The following is a 14,007-nucleotide window of genomic DNA, read 5'->3' as shown; positions in this document are numbered from 1 at the left end:
GTGCAAAATTTCAAAAAATTCCAAGGCGTAGTTATTGAGAAAAGTGCGGACAGACGAACGGGCGAAAGGACTAGGGCGAATTTACAGATCCATCCTCCTTTTGTCGGGGGATCGAAAACTATATGGATTGCACTTGTCGAAAATAGTTGGGAAACGCTGCTCTAAATAATAAAAATTTAAGAAAACTTATTTTTCAAATATGGTTTCTTTCAGAAAACAGAAGAGAAACCAAACGTAACAAGGATCGAGGGAGCTAAGTGTTCTGTGAAGAAAACAGACGAGACCGAGGCCGAACGGAAAGGAGTAACTTACAGAGGTAGCTATTGTCATACAAATGAGTTGACCTTTGCCTTTAATGTCATAGTTGTAGAGATTTATGACACATTTCATCACATTTCCGGTGAACCAAAGAGCCACATGAACAACTACAATTGTTAAAAGAGGCGAATAAGAAAATGATACATGACGGATGATTGAGCAAGAGATAAATTTACCAAAAAGGGTAACAAGTAACATATTCATATACTTACGAATTTACATATATATATATATATATATATATATATATATATATATATATATATATATATATATATATATACTAGCTGTACCCTCCCACGCGTTGCTGTGGCTTAATTTCGTGTAATGGAAAATTCTAATAAAAAGAGAAAATGCATGTTTCTTATATTCTTAGTACAGCAATACACTCCAAAAAGTAAAAAAAAAGGCGAAAATGAAAAAAAATATGGTACTCTTGCAGAATTGGATCCGGATCCTCGGGAGTTACCATCAATCATGGCTTGGGCTCGACCAACATTCAGTGGATTAAGCCGAAAGTTGCTAAACCATTGAAACGCTAAATAGTTTTCTTTTTTATTGTATTAAAAAATGTGAGTTATTAATTAATATTTGGGTAAGGGGGGTGTTACTATACACAGATTCGAAAAAGTTGTTCAAAAACGAATAAATGAAAGCAAAGGTAAGGTAAATTACGTTTCTATCTAACTGGATAATTTTTTCGTGTTTTTATTTAATGTAAAATGTTTAATCGGCTCAAAAACGCAGTGTTTATCTATGTATTTGAAAAAGACGAATAGTCGCGGACTCTGTTGAATACATTAAGTTTGGGAAAATCAGTTAAAAACTATACAAAACAATGTCAGGCACCTACTGATTATATATTGTTGTGACATAGGCTGACATATTCGGTGGGTTTCTGATAGTATTTTGTTTAGTTTTTTAGTTTTAAATCATTTTCTCAAACTTAACATCATCAACAGTGCCCATCACCGTTTGTATTTTTCAAATTTCCAAGTTTAATTAAAGTTTTATGATATGTTTTTTTATTCAATTGTAAGGTTAAAGTACAGAATAGATACAAAACACCCTCCACTCCCCATGTTAAGAATGGCTTTTTAAATAATAACGTTATTATTTCAGCACAGATCACTCTCTACATGAGTACCTAATATTTTTTTTCAGCCATTCTTACCATAGAGAGGGGATGGTGTTTTGTAACTATTCTGTGCTTTTTTAACTAACAATTTATTATTAAAAAAAGATATTGTGAAATTATAAAAAATAAAAAGATATTGTGGAAGTTGAATTTAACTTGAAAAAAAAAACCCCAAAAAAACAATGTGAACGGCGCGTTCAACATTGTAGCCGGACCTTATTTGACAATAAGGTCACGTGAGCTGATTAATGGGTGCTAATGTACTTACTGATCCGCGCTATTTTTTAAAATCGTATTTCCAAGCTTAATTAAAGGTTTATCTTTTTTTTTGGTATTTTTTTTAGATTAGGTCCACCTCCACAACTTTCTTTTAAATGACGACTTTTAAAGGTTTCCGACTATGCTGAATACAGAAATCGCATTGAAATTTTACAGAAATAAGTAATTATCGAGATATAGATAGTTGTTTTATGCATTGTATTATTTGGCAGCCATCTTTGTTACGCGCATAGATTTGTTTGATGCGCGCAAGCGTGTAAAAAAGACGGCTGCAAGAGATTACAATGCATTATACAAATTTTTAATATCTCGATAACTACTTATTTCTGCAAAATTTCAATGCGATTTCCGTATTCAGCGTAGTCGAAAACCTACAAAAGTCATCATTTAAAAGAAAATTGTGGAGGTGGACCTAATCTAAAAATTTACCGTTTTTTTCATTCAATTGTAAGATACAGAATAGGTACAAAACACCCTCTTCTCCCAATGTTAAGAATGGCTTTTTAAATAATAACGTTATTATTTCAGCACGGATCAATAAGTGCACGAGTACCCAATTTCTTTAAAAGCATTCATATTTTCTTATATAAAAACAATTTCTGTAAAAAAAAAAAGAAAAAACGTGCACTTTCAGTCTTTGTTAAAAAAGGTTTTCTTGAAAAAAAAAAACAAAAAAATACAGTAAAAAAAGCAAAGAACAAAACGTTAATCGGTATTCATGCAGAGAGTGATCCGTGCTGAAATAATAACGTTATTATTTAAAAAGCCATTCTTAACATGGGGAGGGGAGGGGGTTTTACCTAATCTGTACTTTAACCTTACAATTGAATAAAAAACATATCATAAAACTTTAATTAAACGTGGAAATACGATTTAAAAAATAGCGCGGATCACTCTCTGCATTAGCACCGAAAGTACAGAATAGTTAGAAAACATCATCCCTCTCCATGTTAAGAATGGCTTTCTAAATAATGTTAATGCTTCAGTACTGTTCCTTGTCTGCTTAAGTTCAATTTTTGTTTATTAAATTGTTAGGTGAAAGTCCAGAATAGTTACAAAACACCCTCTTCTCCCAATGTTAAGAATGGCTTTTTAAATAATAAGGTTGTTATTTCAGCACGGATCAATAAGTGCACGAGTACCCAATTTCTTTAATAAAGAAAAAGCATTCATATTTTATTCTGTAAAAACAACTTCTGTAAACAAAAAGAAAAGACGTGTACTTTCAATTTTTGTTAAAAAAGTTTTTCTTGAAAAAAAAAATACGGTAAAAAAAGCAAAGAACAAAACGTTAATCGGTATTCATGCAGAGAGTGATCCGTGCTGAAATAATAACGTTATTATTTAAAAAGCCATTCTTAACATGGGGAGGGGGTTTTGCACCTATTCTGTACTTTAATAATAACCTTACAATTGAATAAAAAACATATAATAAAACTTTAATTAAACGTGGAAATGCGATTTAAAAAATAGCGCAGATCACTCTCTGCATTAGCACCGAAAGTACAGAATAGTTAGAAAAAATCCCCCCTCCCCATGTTAAGAATGGCTTTCTAAATAATGTTAATGCTTCAGTACTGTTCCTTTTATGCTTAAGTTTAACTTTTGTTTATTAAATTGTTAGGTGAAAATCCAGAATAGTTACAAAACACCCCTATCCCCATGTTTAGAATGGCTTTCTAAATAATAACGTCATTATTTCAGCGAGGTAGCTTCTCTGCATAAGTACCATGTTTTGTTTTTAAATTGTTAGGTGAAAGGACAGAATAGTTACAAAATACCATCCCCATGTTAAGAATGTCTTTCTAAATAACATTATTTCAGCACGGTATTTTCTATGCATACGTACTATCTATTTTTGTTTATTAAATTATTAGATGAAAGTATAGAATAGATGCAAAACTCCTTCCCCATGTTAAGAATAGCTTTCTAAATAACGGTATTATTTCAGCACGGTACCTTCTCTGCATAAGTACTATCTTTTGTTGGTTATCCCTACGCTGTGCACTTCTTTATTTACATTGGAAGTGACGTCACACAAATCTTATAATACGGATGGCTACAGTTGTAAAAATAATTTGTTTTATTTTTCTTTCATTTTGAGCTCCTTTTTTCTCCCGTTTGTTTTTGTTTTCTACAATTAATAAACCAGTTTACAAGTAAAAAATAATTTGTTTTGCGAATTTAATTTTTTTTTTCTCTCCCATTTGTTATATTGGTATATCTTGGAAACTACTCGTTTGCCGTAATTTTAAACGTTATTTTCGTTTTCAGCGACCCCGAAAACCTTTAATAGTGGTAATTTTAAAGGAATTTTCGAGGGTGGAGTAATTCTTCATATTTACCTTTTTTTAATTGAATTGTTAGGTGAAAGTACAGAATAGTTACAATACACCCTCCCTTCCCCATGTTAAATAATAGGTTTCTAAATAATAGCGTTAAAAATAGCTCGGGTCGTAAAGTGCAGGAGTACCTGTAAAAGGTAACGTCGGATCGGAAAAAGAGCTCAAAATGAAAATAAAATAAATTCTCCGCTCAAAATAAGAAATGGGGGGGGGAGTTAAATTCTCCGCTGTGTTAGTAATTAAAAACTAAAACAAATTCTCAAAATGAAAAGAAATGTTAGATTCTCCGCTCAAATACCAATGTAACAAATGGGAGAGAAAAATAAAACAAATTATTTTTACAATTGTTGCCATCCGTATTAAAAGATTTGTGTGACGTCACTTCCAATGTAAATAAAGAAGTGCACAGCGTCAGGATAACCCTTTTGTTTATCAAATTGTTAGGTGAAAATATAAAATAGTTACAGAACATTCTCCCTTTCCCATGTTAAGAATGGCTTTCTTAACAGCGTTATTTCAGCACGGTACCTTCTCTGCATAAGTACCATATTTTGTTTATTAAATTGTTAGGTGAAAGTATAGAATAGTAACAAAATGTCCTCCCCATGTTAAAAATGGCTTTCTAAATAACGTTATTATTCTATTATTATATTATTATGGTACTTTCTCTGCATAAGTACCATGTTTTGTTTATTAAATTGTTAGGTGAAAGTACAGTACTCATGCAGAGAGTGATCCGTGTTGAAATAATAACGTTATTATTTAAAAAGCCATTCTTAACATGGGTGGAGGGTGTTTTGTACCTAATCTGTATTTTAACCTTACAATTGAATAAAAAAACATATAATAAAACTTTAATTAAACCTGGAAATACGATGTAAAAAATAGCGCGGACCACTCTTTGCATTAGCACTACCAACCAACCTTATATCGAAAAGCAAAAAAAAAAACAAATGAAAACTCAAAAAGCAAGCGACAAACTTTTTTTTTTTGCCTTATATAATAAAGAAAAAATGTTTAAATTAAAAAATTTGGAAGACAAACAAATGAATTATGTTTTTTTTTTACTTATCGAGTAAACAGAAAATGAAATCTACTTCCTCTCATCAATTCGTGGCTGTGAAATGAATCGAACCGGAAGTTCAGTTTTATCAACAGAACAGTTTCGCACTAACAGTTACAAAAATATATTTATTTTATTTAATATTTTAATAATTCGCGAGGAAAATTTATTTTAATAACATAAAAACATCCCTCGACTCTAAAGATGGGTTGTCTGAAAATTTCAAATAAATTGGTAATGTAGAAATATGGTTTTATTCACTTGTAACGAACCAAATTTACATTTTTATATATATAGATATGTGTGTATATATATATATATATATATATATATATATATATATATATATATATATATATATATATATGAAATAAAAATTACAATTAAATTCACCAAAATGATCCAAGATGGTAAAATTAAAGTATATTATAAATATTAAAGAATTAATATTTATAAAATTATCTCAGCCAGATGTAAAAGCTCGATAAAACCAAATAGGAAATAGAGCTTATAATATGAGCAAACAGTTAATAAAATATGTTAAAAACACTTTGAAAAAGAGTTAAAAACATATTTAAACGACATATTTAAAGGAAACCCTAGATAAGTGGATAGTCCTTAATCCGTGGAGTTTCGAAGAAATACTTTCCTTCTCATCAGAGGGTAGGAATTAGCAAAATGTGGGATCGGATTTTGCATGCAAAAGTATTTGATGAAACAACAAGTAAGTCAAAGATCTTACTTGAAAACAAAAAAAGTGAAGCAGAGAGAATATAGTGAAGAAAAAGGTGATTACACATGAATGGATAGTTTGATAGAAAATAAAAAATCCAGTGACGGTAAAATCCAAATATATAACTTCAAGAAAGTTAATTGAATTTCCATTTGTACAAGTAAAATCCAAGGAAATCCCGTAATTGGAAGAAGATGGTCCATAATAATCCAAAGGCAGAAATCCATGGAATAATTCACAAAAATGTGTACAAGGAAAAAAAGAAAAGATTCCAATAATATTAATAAAAGAAAAATAAGATATGCTTTTCATTCTACTTGCGAAACAAATATATATATATATATATATATATATATATATATATATATATATATATACTGTTTTAACAAAAACCAAGGCTTCAAAGAATGGGTTGATAGCAACAAAAAGTGTATTTCATTGTTCGTTACAATTGTTTCAAGACCATTTGGACAAATTCAAACATTATGTCGTTTGAAAATTTTCACAAGAACAGCCTTTCTTCAGACTTGTGGAATAAAAAAACACTTTAACAATAAAACATTATGGAAAACATTTCCTTTATAAGGAAAAAAGCAAGCGAAACTATTTTACCTCAGTCGCATCATTATTTAGGAATTTAAAATTTGTGATTTGAAAAAGTTAAATTTATAATATATAGAAATTTTATTGTATGCAAGACAAAGAATACAGTATATTAAAATGTATTTCCTTAACCCATGAGTTTTCGATGTTCATACGTCTCCTCGGAGGAAAATATTATGATTATATATATATATATATATATATATATATATATATATATATATATATATATATATATATATATATATATATATATATATATATTAACTACTTCATTTACTCACATAAAATTAATATATGAAAGTATAAATTTATGCGTAAACTTTAAGTATTTACTTCAAAAGTGCTCAATGCGTAGGCAGAGCTAGTTAGTAAGCTATAAAATATATATATTGCGATTAAGCTAGAGTGGATGAAATGCGGAATATTCAGTGTAGCTTAATCGCCATATATATTTTATAACTTACTATATATATATATATATACATATATATATATATAGAGAGAGAGAGAGAGAGGACAACAGTCTACATTTCTGGATTTAGATATAAAAATTGAGGATGGGATTTTTCTTTATAAAATATTTGATAAAAGAAACGCATTCCCCTTTAAAATAGTACGTATGCCCCATAAGGATAGCACCTGCCCTGTTTTTGTGTTTTATGGAACCATTACGTCAGAGTTTTTGAGAATAGCTCGTGTTACTCTAAAATTAACAGATTTTATACCACCAGTTTCTAGCTTAGTAATAAGGATGATAAAACAAGGTGGAGATAAAAATAAAATATTTAAACAGTTAAATAAAGCATTTGTTCGTTATCCTGATGCTTTTGAATCGTTTAAGATAAACCAGACTATATTAATAAAGGAAATCCAAAACTATATTAGCAATGTATAAATGTATTTATAATTACATATAATAAATTTATATATATATAAAAAAAAAAATGTATATATGTAAAAATAAAATATTTTTAACCTTTATATATCTAATTTTAAATAAATAAGAATGTAAATATACAAACTACTAACTATAGTGGGGGTGATAAGTAGTTAAATGGATTAATCCAAATCTTATGAATACAAGACTGATAAATTAAAAAATGTATCCATTTTAAATGTGGAAATTGATGAATCGCACAGGTAAGAAATTCATTTTTATACTATTAAAAGGTTAGTAATTGCAATTAAGAATAGGAAATTGGATCAAAATTTTTGTAACTTCTCTTCTTCCTAAGATTAAGGGTGGTGGTGTTTGATCAACACTGCTGGGGAGCCATGATGTACTACACTGTTTTGTTTTTAAATCCCCGAAACAGTGTTTCATGGTAAACAACTGATGATCCCTTGAAAAATAAAAATTGGTATTATAGTAAATTCGAGAGTTGATGCAGTGATTGCAGGTGATTAAATGACTTACTGACTAGATGGTTTTTTGTTTTTTTTAACGAATGATAAAAAATAATTTTTGTATAGTTTCAAATGTTAAAAACTTCAAAGACTATATATATATATATATATATATATATATATATATATATATATATATATATATATATATATATATATATATAAGCGTGATAAAACACTGATAGAATTCAGATGACAGATCCTGATAGATATTACTTAAAGTAATACTTTCAAGGTGATCCTAGCCAAAAATTTCCCCCACTCTTTATCTGTGCCTAAATCAAAACGTGGATTCCATGAACAAAGCTTCTTTCTTAGAACTGCACGCCTGTGGAACTCTGTTCCGTCTGCCTGCTTCCTACCTGACTACAACTTGGATGTGTTCAAGTCCAACGTTAACAAATTCATAATGAACCGCCCCCTTAAGTAAACACTTCATCAAATCTCCACACTATTTATTTAAGAATAGAGCAATATATAAGTTTCGTGGTTAAATTTTAAATTCTGAAAAAAAACAACATATAGAGACATATTTTCGATTTAAGAATTTTTTGTTTGAAGGAATATACAGAAATATATAAAATATATTTTAATAATATTAAATATTTTAATAATATTAAATATTTTAATAATAAAAAAATACCCCTTCTGTATATTCCTTTCGTCAAACAATAAATTCTTAAATCGAATATATGTCTCTATATGTTGTTTTTTTCAGAATTTAAAATTTAACCACGAAACTTATATATATATATATATATATATATATATATATATATATATATATATATATATATATATATATATATATATATATATATACATATATATATATATATATATATACATATATATATATATATATATATATATATATATATATATATATATATATATATATATATTGGGTTAATTACTAGCTCTTTGGAAAAGTTGTAAGTATATTCCTGAAAATGTTCGCGGTAAGGGAAAAGAGGCACACACGTAAAAATTTTAGGTGTGTGTGTTTAGTGTGTGTTTAGTGTGTGTTTAATGTGTGTTTAGTGTGTGTTTAATGTGTGTTTAATGTGTGTTTAGTGTTCTTAGTAAGTCTGTAATCATAGAGACCAACACTACTCACTGTCGTGTCGGTTAAGCTTCATTCGCAACATTTTTGGGGCGTGAGTTATTTTAGTTGTCATCTTCACAAAATCGAGAGGTGTCGGCCAAACGACTTCTGATGTTTGGTTATCGCTCAAGTCAATTTCTAAAAGTCGTCTAAAACATGCCAACATGTAAAATGGACATTAAACCGAACATTACGATAGTATTGAACGATGTCATTAATAATTCCAGTCGGTTTTGTACATTTTATAATACATTTTATTTACATTTAAAAATTATTTGTTTTTCAGTTTTCCAAAAGAATGGCAGCAAATTGGTAAATATGTTTTATTAAAATTTATTTTTATTTTACAATTTATTCATTAAAAATTTTTTTATACATTTTATTAAGGTTCGTAAATTCTAAATAATATGCATAAAAATGTAAATGTAATTCAGCACAATGTAAACGTTAATATTAACCCCCCACCCCGTTAAAAATTGTCCACCCATTCAATTAACCAGCTCAACACCTGACCAAAAACACAAAATATACAAATTTTAGCACATGTAATATCGTAATAAAAAAAAGTAATTTAAAAAAAATAATTTTAAGAAATTAAATGATATAATCTGCATGAGAATGATGGAAATGTTTCAGTCGAAAGCGCTCGCTATGCAAAAACAAACATATGAATCCAACTTATACAATTTTGATAAAAATTCGGAGATTGGAAAACGTAAAAAAGGAAATAATCAAACAAAAAGCTCCATGCTTTTTAATATCATTTGACTCAACAATATAGCGAGAGAGTAGTAGCAGATGCACCAGCCCCCCCCCCACAACACACACATTATATATATATATATATATATATGTGGGCTGGTGCATCTGCTACTACTCTCTCGCTCCTTGACAAGGTTCAAAAGAGAATTGCAAACCTAATAGGCCCTGAACTGGCATCTAAGCTTTAGCCTCTGTCCCATCGACGAAATGTTGCATCCCTCTGCCTGTTCTACAAGTATTTTAATGGTGAATGCTCTGACGAACTGCAATCACTCGTGCCCCCACGACGTTAGCACCCTCGACAAACCCGACAGGCTGCTAAATCCCACCCCCACACTGTAGAGATCCCTAGATGTAAAAGATCTTTCTACTTCAATAGTTTCTTCCCCAGAACCGCCAGACTTTGGAATTCCATTCCAGGTCACTGCTTCTCCAACAGTACTGACGTGCAGAAGTTCAAGTGTAACGTGAACCGACATCTTGCTGCCCAAATCCCTACATAGTACCCCAGTAGTTGTTACCCCTGATAGTAGCCCCCTACACCAAAGTGGCAATGTGCCTTGTTTGGGGTGAAAATGTAATATATATATATATATATATATATATATATATATATATATATATATATATATATATAACTGAACGTCTCTGTGTATGTGTGTGCGTGTGTGTGTGTGTGTCTGATCACGAATAGGCTCCTATATGGTTGACTATTTTAAAAAACTGATTGCATATAATGATAGAAGATGTATCGAGGATCAGGAATGGGTATGTTTGATCTGGCAGAAAGAAGGTTCATAAAAATTGTGGGGTCTGCGTTCGCGCCTGGTCCCCAAAATATGGAAAAAAAATTAAAAAAAAAACGTTTACAAGGGTTTTTGATATAGATGTACATAAGAATACTTTGAATAGTATGTTTCAACTTAAATAGGGATGGTATAATAAAATTGTGGGGTCTGCGTTCGCGCCTGTACTCCATGGAAATATGGCACAAACTTTAACAAAGACTTTTCATATCTATTTACGTATGCATACTTTGATAATTATGTTTCAGTTTGAAGAAATATGTTATAATAAAATTATTGAGTGTTCATTCGCGCCTGACCTCCATACAATGTAAATATGTCACAAAGTTTAACAAGGTTTTTTAAAAGGCGTGAGAATCCACAATAACATCTTAACTTTAATCTTAATTCACGTTAGCTTTTTTATTTTTTTGCGTTGAATCCTATTGTGTCGAATAAATTCACCTCATAAATTCACGTTCTTATTAAAGTGAAAGCCAAAAAAAGAAGTCGGAACTTTAAACAATTCTCGACACAAATTTTGCATAACTCTGTTTCTTTCCTTCTTCACTTGCACGTGCCACTCTTTCAAAAATAGATAAATAGATAAATAATAAAAAATAAGAACGTTACTTATTATCGTGTCAAAAGAAGGAAAAAATCCTGCTCATGTGATTACATGTCTTTTTAAAAACATTAACATAATCTTTTTATTTTTATTTATATATCTTTTTAAGCTTTTTTTGTCAGTGTACTAGAAGAAATTCAGTTGATTAAAACCCTTTCTGCATGGTCTTTACATGACGATAGTACAACACTGAATCCGACGGCGCAGTACTACACTGTTCAATACTGTAAAACTAAAACGAAGCTGTTCTGCTCGAAAAGGGCGCCATTTTCTTCTTATTCATATTTATATCGATTCTTTGCTTTAAAAAACTAAAGTAATTACGTGTTTACTTTTTTAATATCCCATTTTGCTATTTTGGATTATTTTACTAAAGTAAAGCTTCATTATTTTTCAAAACTGTTTTTGTTTTCTTTCGTCGATATTATTTAGTAAGAGTGTTTAGCAGAAAAGCCAACAAACGACTACCCGAAAAAATAAATATACAAGAAATAAATGTTACCATAGTCAATAAAAGTTCAGTTCATGTTTTTTTTTTGTTTTGAAATAGTTTTTAATGCTCTTTACTTGAAATAATTTCAGCGAACCGAAATTAAAACGAAATTTGAGGCGATAACTACTTAAATGAATTTTTATCTAAACTACACATGCCATAATCGAATATTCCTCAAGCACAAAATAACGGAAAACATCAAAATATGTTTATAAATGTTCCTTACGTTGACGGAATTCTCTTAAATTGTTAGCACGGAATGCTCAGGTGCCCCTCCTTCAAATTGAAAACGGGGCTCTCCATTTAAAAGTCGCTGCCATTTTGATTTTTTTTTTAATCGGTTTGTGAATTAAAAGAAAATTTTATTACAAACTACTTAAAAATACAAACCAATGAACTTTTCTACCATAAAAGTAACTTTTATTGACCATGGTAACATTTATCTCTTGTATATTTATATTATTATATATATAACATTTTCTCTTTGTAAGGAATCATCATTTTGTTGGTCACTCTTGGCTACGAATGGAACCAAAGTTGATATAAAAATATATATTTTCACGAAAATTATCTTTACTTTCATCATATTTTGCTTAGGGTAAAATTTTTGAGTATCAAAACCTATCTCTTTACAACCCCCTCCTTTTCGTAACCTATCATACTTTCATCAATCACAGTCCATTTTCTGTAGACTGTTTTTGAACCTAGTCAACGACGGGTACTTCTTCTAATATATATATATACATATATATATATATATATATATATATATATATATATATATATATATATATGGACTAAAAAACACTCTTTGAAACTAACTTTGACCGGTCACAGTGAACAACTTACAGTTGGAGACAGAATGTCTAAACACTGAACACACGCATCGCATCACTATGAAAAACATATTTAATATCAGCGGAGGCATATCTACAAACTCCCATTTTAAAGAAAAACTTTTTACGAAAATATCTGAAGAGAGCACACCCTAAGCTCGAAACGCGTTATAAAAATATTTTAAAATAAAAATATGATGAAAACCTTTAAAAAAAACCCCACAATTGTTGATGGCTACACTCTTTTAAATATATATATATATATATATATATATATATATATATATATATATATATATATATATATATATATATATATAAATTAAACTGGACTTCTTCTTTAAATACGGTTGGTTATTTTTTATCTTTATGTTGAATTCTGAATGAACTGTTCGCACGAATTGTTTTCCATATATATATATATACTAGCATTTCAGCCTGGAGTTGCCCGGGTGTTTGGAGGTGTATGTTGAGCAAAGGAAAAAAAACGGTAAATTTTTAAAACTTTGACCCCTATTATGACCTCTTAGCATTTATTGTTTTGGGCTCAAATCAAGTTATTAAGTTAGATCCATGTCCATGAACCTATATCTAAAATTTCAAGTGTTTAGACCCAAAATTGTCGGAGGTGTTTGGTAGAGTTATCAAAGGTAAAATCGTTGAACTTTGACCCCTTAACAGCCAAATTTCTGGCCGAAAACCGATCACATAGATTTTTCCAAATCTCAATATCCTGTTTATCAAATTTCGAGTCTGTAGACTTAAAATTGACAGAGTTATTGCGTAGGGAAATGTACACAGACAGACAGGCACAGAGACAGACAGATACAGACATGTTCACTTTTATATATATATATATATATATATATATATATATATATATATATATATATAATGGGTTAAGAAATTCCAACGAAAGAAAGATGTGTATTTAAATAAGGGGGTAGTCACCAACAATATGTATTTTTTAACATTATTTTATTATTCCGTGTCTTGATTTTTCATTGAGAATTCTGTTTGGATCATTGTAATAATGTTTTTAAATCATTGAAATCGTTTTTACGCGTTTCAGACGTTCTGTGAAGCGTCCTCGTCAGAAATTATTTTCAAATGTGTTGGAGATGTAAAAATGGCATTTTCGTAGTTCGTTTGAAGTGTTTCCAAGGGGTTGAGGCGTGTAAGTGCAAAACTATGAAAACAAATGACTGATTGAAATATTGGTAAAAATACTGCATCTTTTCACCCACAAAAAATCCTTTAAAATTACTATTATTAAAGGTTTACGATGGTGCTGAAAATGAAAATAACAGTTAAAATTCTATGAAATGAATAGTTTCCCCAGATATGAAGAAATTATAGTTTTAGGGTAGGCTTTGTGTTGGTCTGCCAGGCCAAAATAACCACCGCCTCTTAAAGAAAAAAAAATAATGTTGCATTACATGTGGGGGGAAAAACAATGGGGGAAGCGATTAAAATAAAGCAACGTTATATTACTCGACGATCCTA

The 14,007-nt window shown here is 29.6% G+C and overlaps 1 protein-coding gene across 2 annotated transcripts in view; it reads left to right on the top strand.

The window, feature by feature from the left end:
- Positions 1–14,007, top strand: part of LOC145258092 (uncharacterized) — a 59,185-nt gene that overhangs the window by 40,161 nt on the left and 5,017 nt on the right. For both annotated transcript variants that reach the window (XM_080115828.1, XM_080115829.1), the window contains 2 exons: positions 214–316; positions 9,284–9,309. In XM_080115828.1, the coding sequence (XP_079971954.1) occupies positions 214–316; positions 9,284–9,309 (129 nt within the window). The remainder of the gene's footprint in view (positions 1–213; positions 317–9,283; positions 9,310–14,007) is intronic.

The sequence above is a fragment of the Euprymna scolopes genome, chromosome 33 (assembly GCF_053919585.1).
Source record: "Euprymna scolopes isolate OS-2025 chromosome 33, ASM5391958v1, whole genome shotgun sequence".
NCBI classification, from domain to species: domain Eukaryota; kingdom Metazoa; phylum Mollusca; class Cephalopoda; order Sepiida; family Sepiolidae; genus Euprymna; species Euprymna scolopes.
This window is presented reverse-complemented; position numbering and strand designations above follow the sequence as displayed.